General features: G+C 53.7%; 1 protein-coding gene across 1 annotated transcript in view; it reads left to right on the forward strand.

Moving 5' to 3' along the window:
* The first annotated feature begins 1,415 nt into the window (after positions 1 to 1,415).
* The window catches only part of LOC144279312 (uncharacterized), a 64,049-nt gene continuing 50,404 nt past the window's right edge, over positions 1,416 to 15,060 (forward strand). Inside the window, 4 exon segments of the mRNA XM_077840785.1 lie at positions 1,416 to 1,507; positions 2,204 to 2,399; positions 7,198 to 7,741; positions 7,743 to 8,480. Of these exon segments, the coding sequence (XP_077696911.1) occupies positions 2,246 to 2,399; positions 7,198 to 7,741; positions 7,743 to 8,480 (1,436 nt within the window). The 5' untranslated portion in view covers positions 1,416 to 1,507; positions 2,204 to 2,245.

A 15,060-nucleotide genomic window follows, 5' to 3' on the forward strand; every position in this document is an offset into this window, starting at 1 on the left:
CAGAAAATAGAAGAGAAATACAAAGAACCCGAATGTATCACTCTTTAGAAACTCTATGAATTTTAAGCCACTCCTGTAGTTTGGGGGTGGGGCCTGATTCATGAGTTCGGAGAGCTTGGAGCTGCCAGTGGTGCAGACCCCAATGCAAAGTTCCCTCCCAGCTCTGGGCTCTAACTCTCACAGGACGGAGCTGAATCTCTCCCCTCCACTTCCTGCCCCAGCTATGGCCAGCTCTGAAGGAGACAGGGTATTTCTACAGTGCAGCTGGCAGCAAGCCTCCCAGCCCAACTCATGCTTTCTCTGCTCAAGCTACAAACAGCAGCATGGACTTTAGGGCACCGGCCAGCTGCCAGAATCCAAGCCCGCCCAGCTCCTGGGGCTGAGCTCGGACGGCTAGCCCATGCCGCTGTGTCCACACTGCTGTTTGTAGGGCGCTAGCTGGAGCTGCACTGTCTGTCCCGGCTAGGACGTTTGCTCAGAACTGCAGTATGGCCTTACCCCCAGAGCCCAAGTAAGCACCCCAAAGGCCCTGAGCATGTGGAGAGCAGTAGCCAGACCAGTCCTTTTCAACAGGACAGCTTATTGTAACACAGTTCCCTTTGCTGGCTAGCCGCTATGGGGCTTCACATCTCAGTGCAGAGCAGGCCTTGGGGTGCAGGGCTCATAGGTGCTGGAACTAGGGGTGCTGCTCCCCTACTCCCAGCTTGAAGCAATTTCCATCGTATCCAGAGTTTACAGTGTGGTTGAATGGCTCTCAGCACCCCCACTATACAAATTGTTCCAGCAACACTGCCAGGGCTCCTGACTCCTACAAGAGTCAACACGGCCAACGTCCATGTCACGAAAACAGAAAAATCACCGCCCTCCCGCGAGCAGGTGAGCTGGGTCCCCTCCAGCAACAACCCAAACAGCTCCCACAAAGGGGTGGGGGGGGGGAAGAGATTCCCAGCCACTCCTGAGCTTCCCTGCCCCCAGACAGGCCCCTCCTTGCCCCCAGCCCAGAGGGCTCCTGATCCCCTGCCCCCAACCCAAAACCCAGCTCCCTGCCCCCCAGCACAGACAGGCCTCCTACCTATTCCACCAGCCCCAACTCCCTGCACTGACCCCGCAGCCCGGTTCCTCCTGCTCCCCGCCCTGCTCTCTACACGCAGCCCCAGCCCAAGGCTTCAGGGCCCCTCTGCAGCGCCCCCTGCCGGACCCGGGACTCCGGGGGGAGGATGGTGGGCGCCAGGGGCAGACTCCGCCCCAGGGCCGGACTGAGCCTCTCCCGGGCCCGACGCCCACCCACGTGGTCTGAGCTCTCCTGCCCTGGAGACGGGCTCTGAGGGGCAGAGGGCGGGGCCAAACCTGACTGGCAGCGATCGCCGCCAATCCCCGCGCGCAGAGATTAACCCTGTGCTGGCCGGGGCAGAAGCTTTGTGTGGGGGAACGGGGCTCCCGAGTTCCCCTGCGGCCGGGCGGGGAGCTGGGGCCTGGCGTGCTAGGGGGCAGGGAGCTGGGATTACAGGTGGGGGCAGAGCTACGGGCCTAGCTGTGCTGGGGGGCAGGGAGCTGGGATTACTGGTAGGGGGGGCAGGGAGGGGCCTAGCTGTGCTGGGGGGGCAGGGAGCTGGGGTTACAGGTGGGGGGGATGAGCTGGGGGGCAGGGAGCGGCCTAGCTGTGCCGGGGGCAGGGAGCTGGGGTTACAGGTGGGGGGGCATGAGCTGGGGGGCAGGGAGGAGCCTAGCTGTTCTGGGGGGCAGGGAGCTGGGGTTACTGGTGGGGGGGTAGGGAGGGGTCTAGCTGTGCTGGGGGGCAGGGAGCTGGGGTTATGGGTGGGGGGGATGAGCTGGGGTTCAGGGAGGGGCCTAGCTGTGCTGGGGGGCAGGGAGCTGGGGTTACAGGTGGGGGCATGAGCTGGGGGGCAGGGAGGGGCCTAGCTGTGCTGGGGGGCAGGGAGGTGGGGTTACAGGTGGGGGGATGAGCTGGGGGGCACGGAGGGGCCTTGCTGTGCTGGGGGGCAGGGAGCTGGGGTTACAGGTGGGTGGGATGAGCTGGGGGCAGGGAGGGGCCTGGCTGTGCTTCATTGTGGTCTCTGTCTCCTGCTCTTTCCCACTGCATTTGGCTCTGGAATGGTCAGAGCTGACTCTGCCCCCCATCCATACATCCCCCAACGTCCCCCCAGCCCCTGACTGCCCGGTGACCCATGTGGTTGGTTCCCAGGTCACAGTGCATGTGAAGGTTGGGGACGTGACCCCAGAGGAGATGGATGCCCCTGAAGTATTATGGGAATCTCAGAACACCCAGCTGGAGCCACCACAGCCCCATCCCGCATGGGGAACCTCGGAGGAGACAGCACTGAGGAATTACGAGCTGCCAAGCGCCCCTGAAAAGGAGCCCAAAGTTGGACAAGAAATGGGTAACCAGCTTGTGAAGGGGCTTGGGGCAGATCTTCCCGGGAGCACTGAGGGAACAACGTGGAAGGGAATCCCTCAGGCTGAGTGTGTGTGTGGAGAACAGGGGAGTGGCTGGTTCAGACCCGGGGGGGGGGGGGGCTCCCCAGCAGGATTGCTGCCTGGAAAACAAGAGAGGCAGTGTGTGGGGTTGGGGTGGCCAGTGGGTCTGCTAGGTGACAAGTGGCTCAGGCAGTGGGGATAGGACTGTGGGAGCTAGGTGGCCCCATAGCCCAGCAGCAGCGAACTCTCCTTGTGGTGTCCTTTTCAGTGGCGTTACCCAGCGGGTGCCCTTCCCCACCCTCATCCATTTCCTGAGGCCTGGGGTCAGGTCCCTCTCAGCTGGGGAGGGATGCAGAGGATTCAGACCATGACAATCTCCGTTGCAGAGAGGCCCTAGAATCCTCTGCAGGAAGGCCTGAGGCAGTAGACTCTTACTGGGGTGCCTGTGGCCTGGGACTCGAGAGGAAATCCCTAGAGCTGTGATCCATCCCCAGGGCAGCCCCTGCGGGGTAGCAATGGTGGGAGCTCTAATGCAGAGGGCTCTGTGTTTCCTGCTGCCTAACCTGACTCAGGGCTCTGTGCAGATGCTGTCGGGCAGGAATTTTCACCTTTCCAGGGCTGTTATGTCCAATGAGTGGGTTCTCCCCGCCTTGGCCTGGATACCCGCCTTGGCCTGGATACCCACCCAGCCCATTTCAGCACTTGCTGCTGCTCTTCCTCGATATGTATCCCTCTCTGGGAATGTCTTGGGGGTACATGGTAACAAAGTTCCTGATCCCAAGGCTAGAGCGGTGCCCGGACTCTGGTGTGATGGTTTTGCTGCATCCACTGCTCTCCACTGGGGAGGAATGGAAACAATCGGAAGGGGCTGCAAAAGAGTTGGCCCTTGTGAACAGGGCAGGAAACAGCCTGTCCATACACATCTGGCAATGGGTCAGCCTGGGCTGTGCTGGGCCAAGGAGATCTCTGCCCAACTCAGGCATAAGTTTTCTTTTGCCTCGGATACCAGGCCCATGGGCTAGTGCCCAAGGTGAGAGGCCATCATCCCTGCAACTCTTGGGCATGGCCAGCATTTTCCCTGTGAATCCTCCAGGGAGAGGGTGTTGTTCCCTTGATACACTGGTCACCTTCATACTGAGATGTCCCCTCCACCTTCGCTCCAGCTGCTGCCACTGATGTTTGGAAGAGGGATTCTGGGGCTGGGGCCTCTCTGGAACCTCCCACTTCCTACAGGCCCAATATCCTGGCTTGCTGGGTCTAACACAGAAACTTCCTCATTTTCCTCCCCATTGCTGGCAGCTCTGACAGGATTTCCTTCCCCGCTCATGTCACTCCCAAGGCCTAGTGGCCCCTCTCAGCCCAAGATCCCATCCTGTTGTCAACCAGAGACCTGTTAGCCACCTTACAGCTCCCCGCTGGCTGAACCAAGGCAGGAAAGTTGGGGAGTCCAGACCAAGAATGATCTCTTAGCCAGCGTTAGATACCATCCTGCCTGTGACCAGCATCCCTGACCCTACTCCGATTGTGTTCAACTCGTACCCCTCTGCCAGTTGCACTTTTACCATCACTTACAAGGCGGGATGGACCCAGCCCTAATTATGTCTTGTTTACATGTGGTGCCAGCCAGGGCCTGAGTGGCCAGGGTGCTGCCAGCAAAGCAGGTGACCTCTCTGGGCCCTGGGTTTGGCAGCTTTTCCCCAGATGTTTTACATTCTCCTGAGGCGCAGCATATCCCCCATCAGTCTTTGGCTTTACATCACCGCTTCTGCAAGTCTAGAGGTTCTGCTCTGCCAGCCTTACTGCTGCTCGCCTACCTGGGTGGTGGATGCTCCTTTCCTGACACGGGCTCCTGCAGTCTCAGCATGCACAGGTGGTAGTTCTCCAGCTGCTTCTTTATGCTGTTCACCTGGCTTCATCGAGCATCTGCACAATCACTTCAGTTTATTGTCAGTCTCTGGCAAGGGGGTGTCTTTAGGGGCTTGAGCCTTTGCCTGTAGCTTCCCTCACACACAGCAAAGTGGGCCAGGATGGCTTCTTTATTAGCTTTATCAGAGTCACAGTCTATCATCCCTGGCTCTGGTGCCTTAGTAGCAAGGGGGGTGTCTGGTCTGAATGGCCACTCCTTAACTGTCCAGCCCCTAATCCTTGCCATTCACTCACACCCGGTCAGACGGTTCTCTGTGTCTTCTCGTCCCTGGGACTTGGGATCTCTGGTCGGGGAGTACAGGAAATGGAATCCATCCCCTCTCAGGCTCAGTGCCATTCTCTGGGTTCAGGGAATGTCTGAGGGCAGTGGTGTGATATACGCAAGAGTGAGATACCACCTGCAGAATGAAACCCAGCACCGCAGAGGGCAGTGCTGTGCTGCCCAGCTGTGACATCCTCAGCTCAGCAAACTGACTCTGAGCGGCGACACCTGTCCAGATTCTTGCTCCAGCTCCCTGTGGCGTAACACAGAGTCCTGTGGTCCATTCCCTAGGCTCTTGCTGAGGGGTAGGTCTGCAGAATAGCGCACACAGAATAGCTGGTATCTCTAAAGAGGCTGCTCTAACACAAGTTCTTTTTTTGGTGAAAAATAACTTTTTCTGAATTGAAACTTTTTGTGAATGTTGCTGACATTTGCCATTTTTGTGCCTATTTAAAATCAGTCTCTTGAGCTAAATTTCCATCACGTAAAACCTACTTCTACATAAATAAAATATTTGTTATGATTTTCATAAAATATTTGTATTTAAAGTCAGAAACCCAACTGTCATAAACATACAACTAAGGATAACATACAATCCCTCCTTTACCTGTAAGGGGTTAAAAAGCTCAAATAAACTGGTTGGCACCTGACCAAAAGGACCAATAAGGGAAGAAGATCCTTTCAAATCTGCGGGGGGAGGTTTTGTTTGTGCTCTCTTTGTGTGCTCTCTCGGGACAGAGAGCGGGACCAGGCAGGACAAAACCTCTCCTAAAACCCTACCTGAAATAAACATCTAAGATTACAAAAATTGTAAGTAAAGCAAGGAAATGTGTTAGATTATCTTTTGTTTTAGCTTGTGAATTTTCCCTATGCTAAGGGGGAGGTTTGTTCCTGTTTTTTATAACTTTGAAGTTTTGCCTAGAGGGGAATCCTCTGTGTTTTAAATCTTATTACCCTGTAAAATTACCTTCCATCCTGATTTTACAGAGGTGTTTCTTTTACTTTTTTATAATAAAGTTCTGCTTTTAAGAACCTGATTGGTTTTTAGTGTCCTAAAAGCCCAAGGGTCTGGTCTGTGCTCACCTTGTTTACCTATTTGGTTGGTATATTATTCTCAAGCCTCCCCAGGAAAGGGGGTGAAGGGGCTTGGGGGGATATTTTGGGGAATCAGGAACTCCAAGTGGTCCTTTTCCTGAATCTTTGTCTAACTCACTTGGTGGTGGCAGCAATACAGTCCAAGGACAAGGAAGAATTTGTACCTTGGGGAAGTTTTTAACATAAGCTGGTAGAAATAAGCTTAGGGGGTCTTTCATGTGGGTCCCCACATCTGTACCCCAGAGTTCAGAGTGGGGAGGGAACCCTGACACCAACTCAAGCCAAAACTGTAACAAGTTTCAAAAAAGGATTAGATAAGTTCCTAGAGGATAGGTCCACCAATAACTAGTAGCCAAGATGGTCAGGGACGCAGCTCCATGCTCTCTCTGGGTGTCCCTAAACCTCTGTTTGCCAGAAGCTGGAAGTGGACGACAGGGGACGGATCACTCGATGATTGCCTGGTCTGTTCATTCCCTCTGAAGCACTTGGCATTGGCCACTGTTGGAAGACAGGATACTGGGCTAGATGGACCATTGGTCTGACCCAGTAGGGCCATTCTTATGTAACCCCCCCAAAATGGTCCATTTTGACCCCAGGGAACAAAACAACTTTGAAACTTTAAAGTTGTTTGCAAAGATATCTTTCTGTTGTTCGGTCATCTCTAATGTGGAAGTGGATATGGGTGGGGAGCATGATCACTGCCTAAAAATAGCCTGGACAGCAGCCCTGTCTAGTATGGCAGGGGCTCCAAAGAGATTGGTTAGTGCAATTTACAAGAAGATTGATCTGCAGAAGAATGAAAGAATTGGGGCCTGACTGGAGAGCAGGATTTATGAGTAGCACTATTTTCAAATTTTATAACCCAACTCAGCGTGCTCTGAGTGCATATCCTATACCTTAAAAACACCCACAGTAAATACATCCATCTCAGCCCGCCCCCTTCTCACAGCCTTAGTGAGAAGATAAAGAGATGGGCTTTGCAGCATGCTAACACATCTGGGCTCTGATGGACCAAGTGGAGGAGCGAGATCCAACATTTGGACTCCTTCCAGAGAATCTCCTGCCAGCAGCTTCCTCCCACAGAGGATCCAACTCAAGCACCTCTGCTGATCTCAGCTGTGGCAGTGTAGCACCGAGAGAGGTGATCCCTCACGTAAATGGGAGCCAAGAAAAGGAGAGGGCCAGGGATAAGGAGTCTGTGGGTGGGAGAAGAGCTAAAGAGATGGGACAGAGAGGGGGCAGAGGGAGTTTGGAGGGGAAGTGATGGGACTGGCAGAGAAAAGTTATTGTGGGCACTGGGGGAAGAGGAAGGAGACAGAGACACAGGGCTTCCTGGTTGTGCCCCTCCATAGCCCCCTATTAATATGCAGCGGACAGAGGGGCTCCTCCTGGGGGTCTCTCCCATGAAGGGCTGTGCAGTCACTCCCACCGTTGGACATATGAGAGATGAAATAATCTCTGGATTCTCTTCCATCCAGCAGGTGCTGGAATCCTGAGCCAGGCTGAAGAGAAGCCTCGCAATGAAGGGCCTGAAATGGTGCTGCCCCCCAGCGTATCACAGAGTGGATCAGGGGAGAGCATTACCCACACACCTGAGCAGGGAGGAGCCTGCAAGAGGCAGAAGAAGATCCCAGCAGGGAAGGAGCTAGGCCTCCCAGAGGAACAATGCAGCAGATTCAGGACACTAACCCAGCTCCTTCCGCAGGGGAGACCTCAGACCACAGGGGACCTTCACCAAGAGCAATACCATAGATGTCGAGACTGTGGGGAAAGCTTCAGGGAAAAGCAGGAGCTCATGGCTCATGGCAAGGTCCATGAGAAAGAGAGACGTTATCCCTGCGCCGAATGTGGGAAGAAATTCAGCTGTCCAGCGCATCTCAAAACCCACCAGAGAAGCCACACGCGCGAGAAGCCCTACTCGTGTGGAGAGTGCGGGAAACTGTTTGGCTATCTCTGCACGCTGACTACGCACCAGAGAACCCACACAGGGGAGGGCTTGTTCCCCTGTGACGAGTGCGGGAAAACTCACCAGCTCCTCGGACCTCAGCAAGCACCAGCGCTCCCACATGAGCGAGCGGCCCTACCCCTGCACCGAGTGCGGGAAGCGCTTCAACCGGCTCTCCAACCTGAAGATGCACCACAGGACTCACACGCAGGAGAGGCCCTACCCATGCACTGAGTGCGGGAGACGCTTTGGCCACCTCTCTACGCTTGTGAGGCACCGGAGAGCCCACACAGGGCAGAGACCCTTCCCCTGTGTGGAGTGTGGCAAGACCTTCACCACCAGGACAGGGCTGAGCAAGCACCAGAGAATCCACACAGGCAAGCGGCCCTACCCCTGCGGGAAGTGTGGAAAACGCTTCGGCTACCTCTGCGCTCTGACCACACACCAGCGACTGCACACAGGGGAGAGACCCTTCTCCTGTGCTGAGTGCGGGAAAACCTTCACCAGCCCCGCGGACCTGACCAAGCACCAGCACTCCCACACGGGTGAGCGGCCCTACCCCTGCGCTGAGTGCGGGAAACACTTCAGCCAGCTCTCCACCCTGACAGTGCACCAGAGGACTCACACACAGGAGAAGCCCTACCCCTGTGCCGAGTGCGGGAAGAGCTTCAAGTACCTGGCTTACCTCACCATTCACGAGCGCTCCCACACCGGGGAACGGCCCTTCCTCTGCGCCAAGTGTGGGAAGAGCTTCAGCAACAAGTCAGCTCTCACCCGGCACCAGAGAATCCACGTCAGAGCTGCAGCTGTGGATGAGTGAGGCCATCTTGGCTGAAAGCTCCGCTGCAGGTGTTCACCAGGAATATTTGAAGTGTAGGAACAGAAAATGGTTCTACAGAGCCCGAGGGAAATCAGGCCTCAAAACCCAACTCCTATTACCCTGTCACACACAATGTGGGTTTGTCTTTGCTGCACAGTTAACCCAGGCTTTCCTCTGGGTTTTAGCCCAATCCCCTACTACCCACACAGAAAGTCTTCTGACCCATGATTCAGGGTGCTTTAATCCCAGGCTAGTTTACACAGCTCGGGGTATAGGTTAGAGCTCAGACTGTTGTTAAACTCAGGCTAAAACTCACCCATGTTGCAGTGAGGACACAGGCAGAGTCCCCTCAGTGCTCATAGTCCTCCAGTGCTTTCCCACAATGCATCCCGAAGGACAGACAGATTCTTCCATCATTGACTGGGAAGGAATTGTACAGCATCTCAAAACAAAGAACTACAGGATCTGCGCCCAGACCGGACATGCACAGGGAAGTGTAGACACAGTAATGCAGATAGGGCTTGCAGTAGGGACATTCACACCTGGGCTAGGCTAACCAGGGTGCCCAGACCCCAGTGCCAATCACCTGAGTTAACTGTATTAAAACTTAGCCCAATATCGATGAGGAGGGCCGGCCTTTGCTTTGTTCCCCTGAGGAATCTCAGGGCTTGAACCCCCCAGCAGTGCCTGGTCACTTTGGGGGTGACCACATGGCAGAGTGTAGGCGTGTCTGGACTCCCGTGCCTGTGAATTCCTGCTTGCCAGGCTTGTCTGTGAGTGTCCACCCTGCAGAGCCCCACACGACCCAGACCCATATAGCCATGTTCACAGTCACATGGCAATGGCAGGGGTTCGGCGCTAGGATTTCTGAGGGGGTATGCCAGGGTGCTGGAGCCACTCTAGGAATTGGTTTGTGGTGTATTGTGGAAGAGCTTGTCTGTCTTTCCCAGACCCCTTTGTGGTGGAAGTGTTCTTAGCCAGCAACACCTGTAGCTACGGCACTTCAGGCCCTGCACAATTCTTACTTCTGCCCGCTCCAGCTGGTGCCGTGCCATGCCATGGATCCAGCACGGTTGGAAGAGCTGTTCCTGCTAGTGGCTTCACTGTTATTACAGAATACAGATGGAGGGGCTAATGACAACAGACAAGTTGTCATTTTAGCACAAGTTGCTGACCCACAGATGGCAGCAGTGGGTCTTGGAGGGGAGTTAATTCATGGCAGACTGATGACACCTTTTGCATGCTGCAGTTGCTATGCATTGCCTATATGTAGCCCAGGGCTTCTGATGCAGGATGGCTAGCACAGTGTGATGGGGTCACATCATCTTGCAGACCTGGGGAGACCAGCAATGGCTCCAGAACTCCTGCATAAGGAAGCAGACCTGTGTGAGGAGCTGGCCATGCCAGGCCAGTCTGTTCCTGTGACTCCACCCCCCTTCTGCTGGGATCTCCTCTATCTGCCCCAGGCAAAAACCCTAAAACTCAAAAGCCTGTGAGGACTGTGGGCTCTGCGCTTGAGGCTGGGATGGGTGCTCAGTTGACAGCCCTGTAGTAAGGGCAGGTAGTTGTCAGGTGCCAACTTTTGCCTCGTGGGAGATGGTCATTAGGTTTGTAATGTGCGCCTTTGCTCTGCACAGCCATCTGCTGGATCCCCACCTCACCAGCCTCTGCAAGAGCTTCTCATACAAGGGAATGTTTTGGGTGCTTCTCCCAAACTCAGGCTCCCTGCTATATGCACACCAGAGGTTAACCCAGCTAGCATCCTACTGGTGGGCAACTTCTCTGACTGCCCAGAACATGGAGCAGGCTGCATGGAATGAAGGATGTACATAAACCGGCAGGGATTATCTAAACCCCAGCTCAGCTACACATGTGTTGCTGCATCCTCGCTGGACAGTGAGGCGGTTGGAGCACAGCTTTAACCCAGTGTAAACTCTGGGGAAGCGACCATCTTTTGTACAGCACCTAGCACGATGGGGGCCTGGTCCACCAGTGGGGCTCCTGGACGCTACCATAATATAAATAATAACCCCAGCTAGGCAAGCAAGCATGTTTTTTAAGGGTTGTGTGGGGATGCTAGGCTAAAACCCATGTAAGAACACAGGCTAAGCTGGCAGCGTAGACATACCCTTCCCTGTTGAAAGGACCTGAGGGGGTCATTGATGCAGAGATGATGGCAGCCTGAGTTAAAGTGAATGGATGGGCTTCAGCACTCCCCTTCAGTCTAACAGAAGGGGAAGCTGAGACTTGTGATGCAAAGCACCTGGATGCACGGGGGTGGGGTGGAGGACTGACTTACAGGGCCATCTGACAAACCATCTGCTCCTAGGAGGCGTGGTGCTGAAGGGCTTTCCCAGGAGAAGCCTACAGGAGCTGGGTGGGACAAGGTGCTGTGCTGAGCACTTTGCAGAGAGCTGGCTATGAGCTCTAGGCAGCGGCAGAGGTGCAGAATAGCTGCTTTGTGGAACAGGGCCGGGGTACCTTACCTGAAATTTCTGTGTAAGGGAGCTGCCTGCACTGCTTTGTTCCTACCACTCTCCAGGGAAACAGGACCTGGGTACAGGGTCTGAATAAACAGATTATACCAAGATCATACTCTGGCTCCTTCCGTGCAGTAGGAGTACCTGGTGGGAGAAAGGGGCCTGGTGCTCTGGAGGCAGTAACACCATTGCAGACTTTCCACGGATAATGGAAGAGCGCCTGTCCCTGTGCACAGCTATTCATTTGATTGTTTGGGGAGGCAACACTTGGAGGAACTCACCCCAAGATGTTACAAGAGTAAGAACCAGGGTAGCCAGAATTGGTGCAGGCCCAAGCCTTTGGGCCAGTGTATTTGCATCCTCACTGAGTGCCCGGAAGAGCAGTTCACACTCTGGAGCAGGTGTCCTGCTGTTCCTATGCAGACATCGTGCACCCTGTAGCACTGGGCTCCCAGAGCCAGTAAAGCAAAACCAGACTTGCAACTTCAACTGCCACTGCAGTTAGCAAACCGTGTGCGCTGTGACTGGATGCTGCTGTTCCTGCAGTCTCGGGGGGTGTCAAGGTTCCTCCCCCACTCTGAACTCTAGGGTACAGATGTGGGGACCTGCATGAAAAAACCTCCTAAGCTTATCTTTACCAGCTTAGGTCAAAACTTCCCCAAGGTACAAAATATTCCCCCCCGTTGTCCTTGGACTGGCCGCTACCACCACCAACTAATACTGGTTACTGGGGAAGAGCTGTTTGGACGCGTCTTTCGCCCCAAAATACTTCCCAAAACCCTGCACCCCACTTCCTGGACAAGGTTTGGTAAAAAGCCTCACCAATTTGCCTAGGTGACTACAGACCCAGACCCTTGGATCTTAAGAACAATGAACAATCCTCCCAACACTTGCACCCCCCCTTTCCTGGGAAATGTTGGATAAAAAGCCTCACCAATTTGCATAGGTGACTACAGACCCAAACCCTTGGATCTGAGAACAATGAAAAAGCATTCAGTTTTTTTACAAGAAGACTTTTAATAAAAAATAGAAGTAAATAGAAATAAAGAAATCCCCCCTGTAAAATCAGGATGGTAGATATCTTACAGGGTAATTAGATTCAAAAACATAGAGAACCCCTCTAGGCAAAACCTTAAGTTACAAAAAAGATACACAGACAGAAATAGTTATTCTATTCAGCACAATTCTTTTCTCAGCCATTTAAAGAAATCATAATCTAACACATACCTAGCTAGATTACTTACTAAAAGTTCTAAGACTCCATTCCTGGTCTATCCCCGGCCAAGACCCAGCATAAGACAGACACAGACCCTTTGTTTCTCTCCCTCCTCCCAGCTTTTGAAAATATCTTGTCTCCTCATTGGTCATTTTGGTCAGGTGCCAGCGAGGTTACCTTTAGCTTCTTAACCCTTTACAGGTGAGAGGAGCTTTCCCCTGGCCAGGAGGGATTTCAAAGGGGTTTACCCTTCCCTTTATATTTATGACAGGGGGCTAAGGAGCCCTCTTCACCCAGGCCTTGGGTACAGCAGGAAAATGAGGACCTGTAATTCACCTTTAGTCCAGCTCCTCCACTGGCAGTAGCAGCAGTGCAAGCTGTGGTGAAGACGCAGGATTGTAGTGCTGTTACCACTGTGTCATCTCCTCTGCCAGTTAGGGTGAGATGTTTGGCAGATTGTCCCAAGAAGATCTCATAGCTTTGGTCAAGGGGTTGGTGCTGAAAACCAGGATGCCCCAGGAAAACAGCTCTGAGATGTCAGGGCAAGATGACTGGGTGTCCCTTTCCAAACACTCTGTGAGTTGCCACAAGAAGAGGGAAGATGCCTTCCATAAGGAATACAAGGGATTAGAAACTTCAGATGAGGAATGGGGCGGGGGGGGGGGGCGGGACTCCAGTGAAAGTGGAGGAAGAAGAGGAGGATGTAAATCAGCCACTACAAACTCCAACACCTCCAAGACATTCCTAATCTGTGAGTTTGGCCTCAGGCCCAGAGGGTCCTGAGAGCTAGTTATGTGGAACAAGCCCCACCCCCTTTTTACTTGGAGAATTCCCCTTCTTGTACCCATGCCAGAGCTGACAGGTCAAATGATCTTCATATCTGAAAGGAGGCCTGTGCATCTGCTCTCGCCTGCTGCTCCTATGTCCCAGTGTCTCGCTGTCCTGGCTATGGATCCTCTGCAGGTCCCTAGGGGTGACATACGCACCCCCAGCTGTGGATTTACACAAGCATGATTGTCAGAAAGTGCTGCAGCATGAGCAGCTCTGTGATCTGCTCCTTGGTGCAGATCTCTGGCTTCAACCATCAGAAGGCTGTAAACCTCTCGGGGCTCCCTGGCAGTGGAATTGCATGAAACGCAGGTGCTGCGTGTCCATGCTGATGTCGCACCCTTGCAGGATGGCTCCTTTCACCTTCTCATAGGCTCCAGCACCTTGTGCATCCAGAATCTTGTAGGCCTGTTGGGATTCCCTGATTTGGGTCACCCATTCTCCTCCCAGCCACTGGCAGGCTTCAGCCATTCACTCAAAGGAAGCCAAGGCCTCATCCAGCATCATCTCTGACCGCTTTGTGTCTCCCCATTAGAGCTAAAGCCGACACAACTTCACGCAGGGTCTATATAGGGTTTGCAGCATCTCCTGAACTTTGACTCCTCAACACTGGAGCAACCCCTCCTGTCGCTCACTCCTGACCGCTTGTGCCATCTCAGCAGCTGCCAAAAGGTGGCTACTTGGATTTTCTCTGCTCCCTTTTGTTCCTTCCATGTGTCAGGGTCCACTGGACCATGGGTTTCAATTTTCACTTTAGTTGCCTGCTCTCCTGGAGCCTGAACCTGGAGACCAAGGAGTTGACAGCTCCCCTGCTTTGCAGCCATTCTCTGTCTGGGGTCCCCAACCTTATCCAAGCTCTAGGTCTCAAACTTCCGTATTTCACTCCTGTTTCTGCTGGAAATAACCAGCCTCTAGTCTCGCACCTGAGTGTCTAGTGTTTAAATCTCACTTTCCACAACAGGTCACAACCCACCATCCTAGGCTGGGTTGGGCAGTGTGAGACCAGGTAGTAACAATGCAGAGGGGGCAAGTTTTTAGACAAAGCAACTGTTTGGTCCCTGTGTGGTGGGAGGGACTTCTGGCAGATTTCAGACGGAGAGAGACAGAAAGAGAGCCAAATTCACTGCCAGAAACCCCGGTCGGGTTGCCTAGTGCCCTCCCAGCAGGTTGAGTGGGGCCAAACCTACAGCTCTGAAAACCAGTAACTACAGAGTTAAGGAAACGTATCGCACACTGCAGCCCCCACACAGTCTTTCCTCTGCTCCACTGGGGCTAGCAACTGGTATGGGGACCATGTCAAACCTGCCCTATCCCTAACAGAGGTTGCTGTTTCCTAGGCTGTGTCTAACACAATCCTGTATCATCATTCCTCTTCATCCCCTTGCTGGGCTAGGTACAGTGGGCCAATCCAGGACGCAGTTGCAGCTAGTTGTCAGCGCTCACCCTGCCAGCTGAAGAGGGTGCATCTGCAGCTAGAGGGCAGGACAGCCCCCATTTCCTGTCTGGGCCATGCAGAGAGTCGTGTAGATTATCCCAGTGGTCCCTCGACTCGAAATCTCACAATCTGTGACAATGTTCGTAATGGGCTGTAGTGTTTTAGGGCCACTAGAACAGCTGCCACTGTCCCTTCAGGGGTGACAGGGAAATAGAGGAGTGTTTCACCCCCACGCATATTCTCAGTGCCTAGGAGAACCCCACCCTGCCTTGGGTTACACACACCACTCTGCTGCATGCTGGTTCTGGCCAGTACTAGTGGTCTGGTACAAGGCTCAATCCGGGCTCACGGAGGCGATGTTCCAGAAGGATTCCTTACCACAAGGATGGATGGATGTAAGCAACTACTGAGTCCTCAGGGGGGTGTTTTGACTAGGGAAATTCTCAAGTTCAGATTGCACTGAGCTATCTCGTGTTTGCTAAGTCTGGCCTCAATTCACCCTTTTTCCTAGTGAAGACAAGGCCTTAGAGTTTCCCCCACGCTACTCTTGGACATTTTCCCTGCTGTCCTCCAACGCTCAGGAAGGATACAGGCCTGTTATCTCTGATGAGGCAGGT

Source organism: Eretmochelys imbricata, chromosome 23 (genome assembly GCF_965152235.1).
Source record: "Eretmochelys imbricata isolate rEreImb1 chromosome 23, rEreImb1.hap1, whole genome shotgun sequence".
In the NCBI taxonomy this organism is placed as follows: domain Eukaryota; kingdom Metazoa; phylum Chordata; order Testudines; family Cheloniidae; genus Eretmochelys; species Eretmochelys imbricata.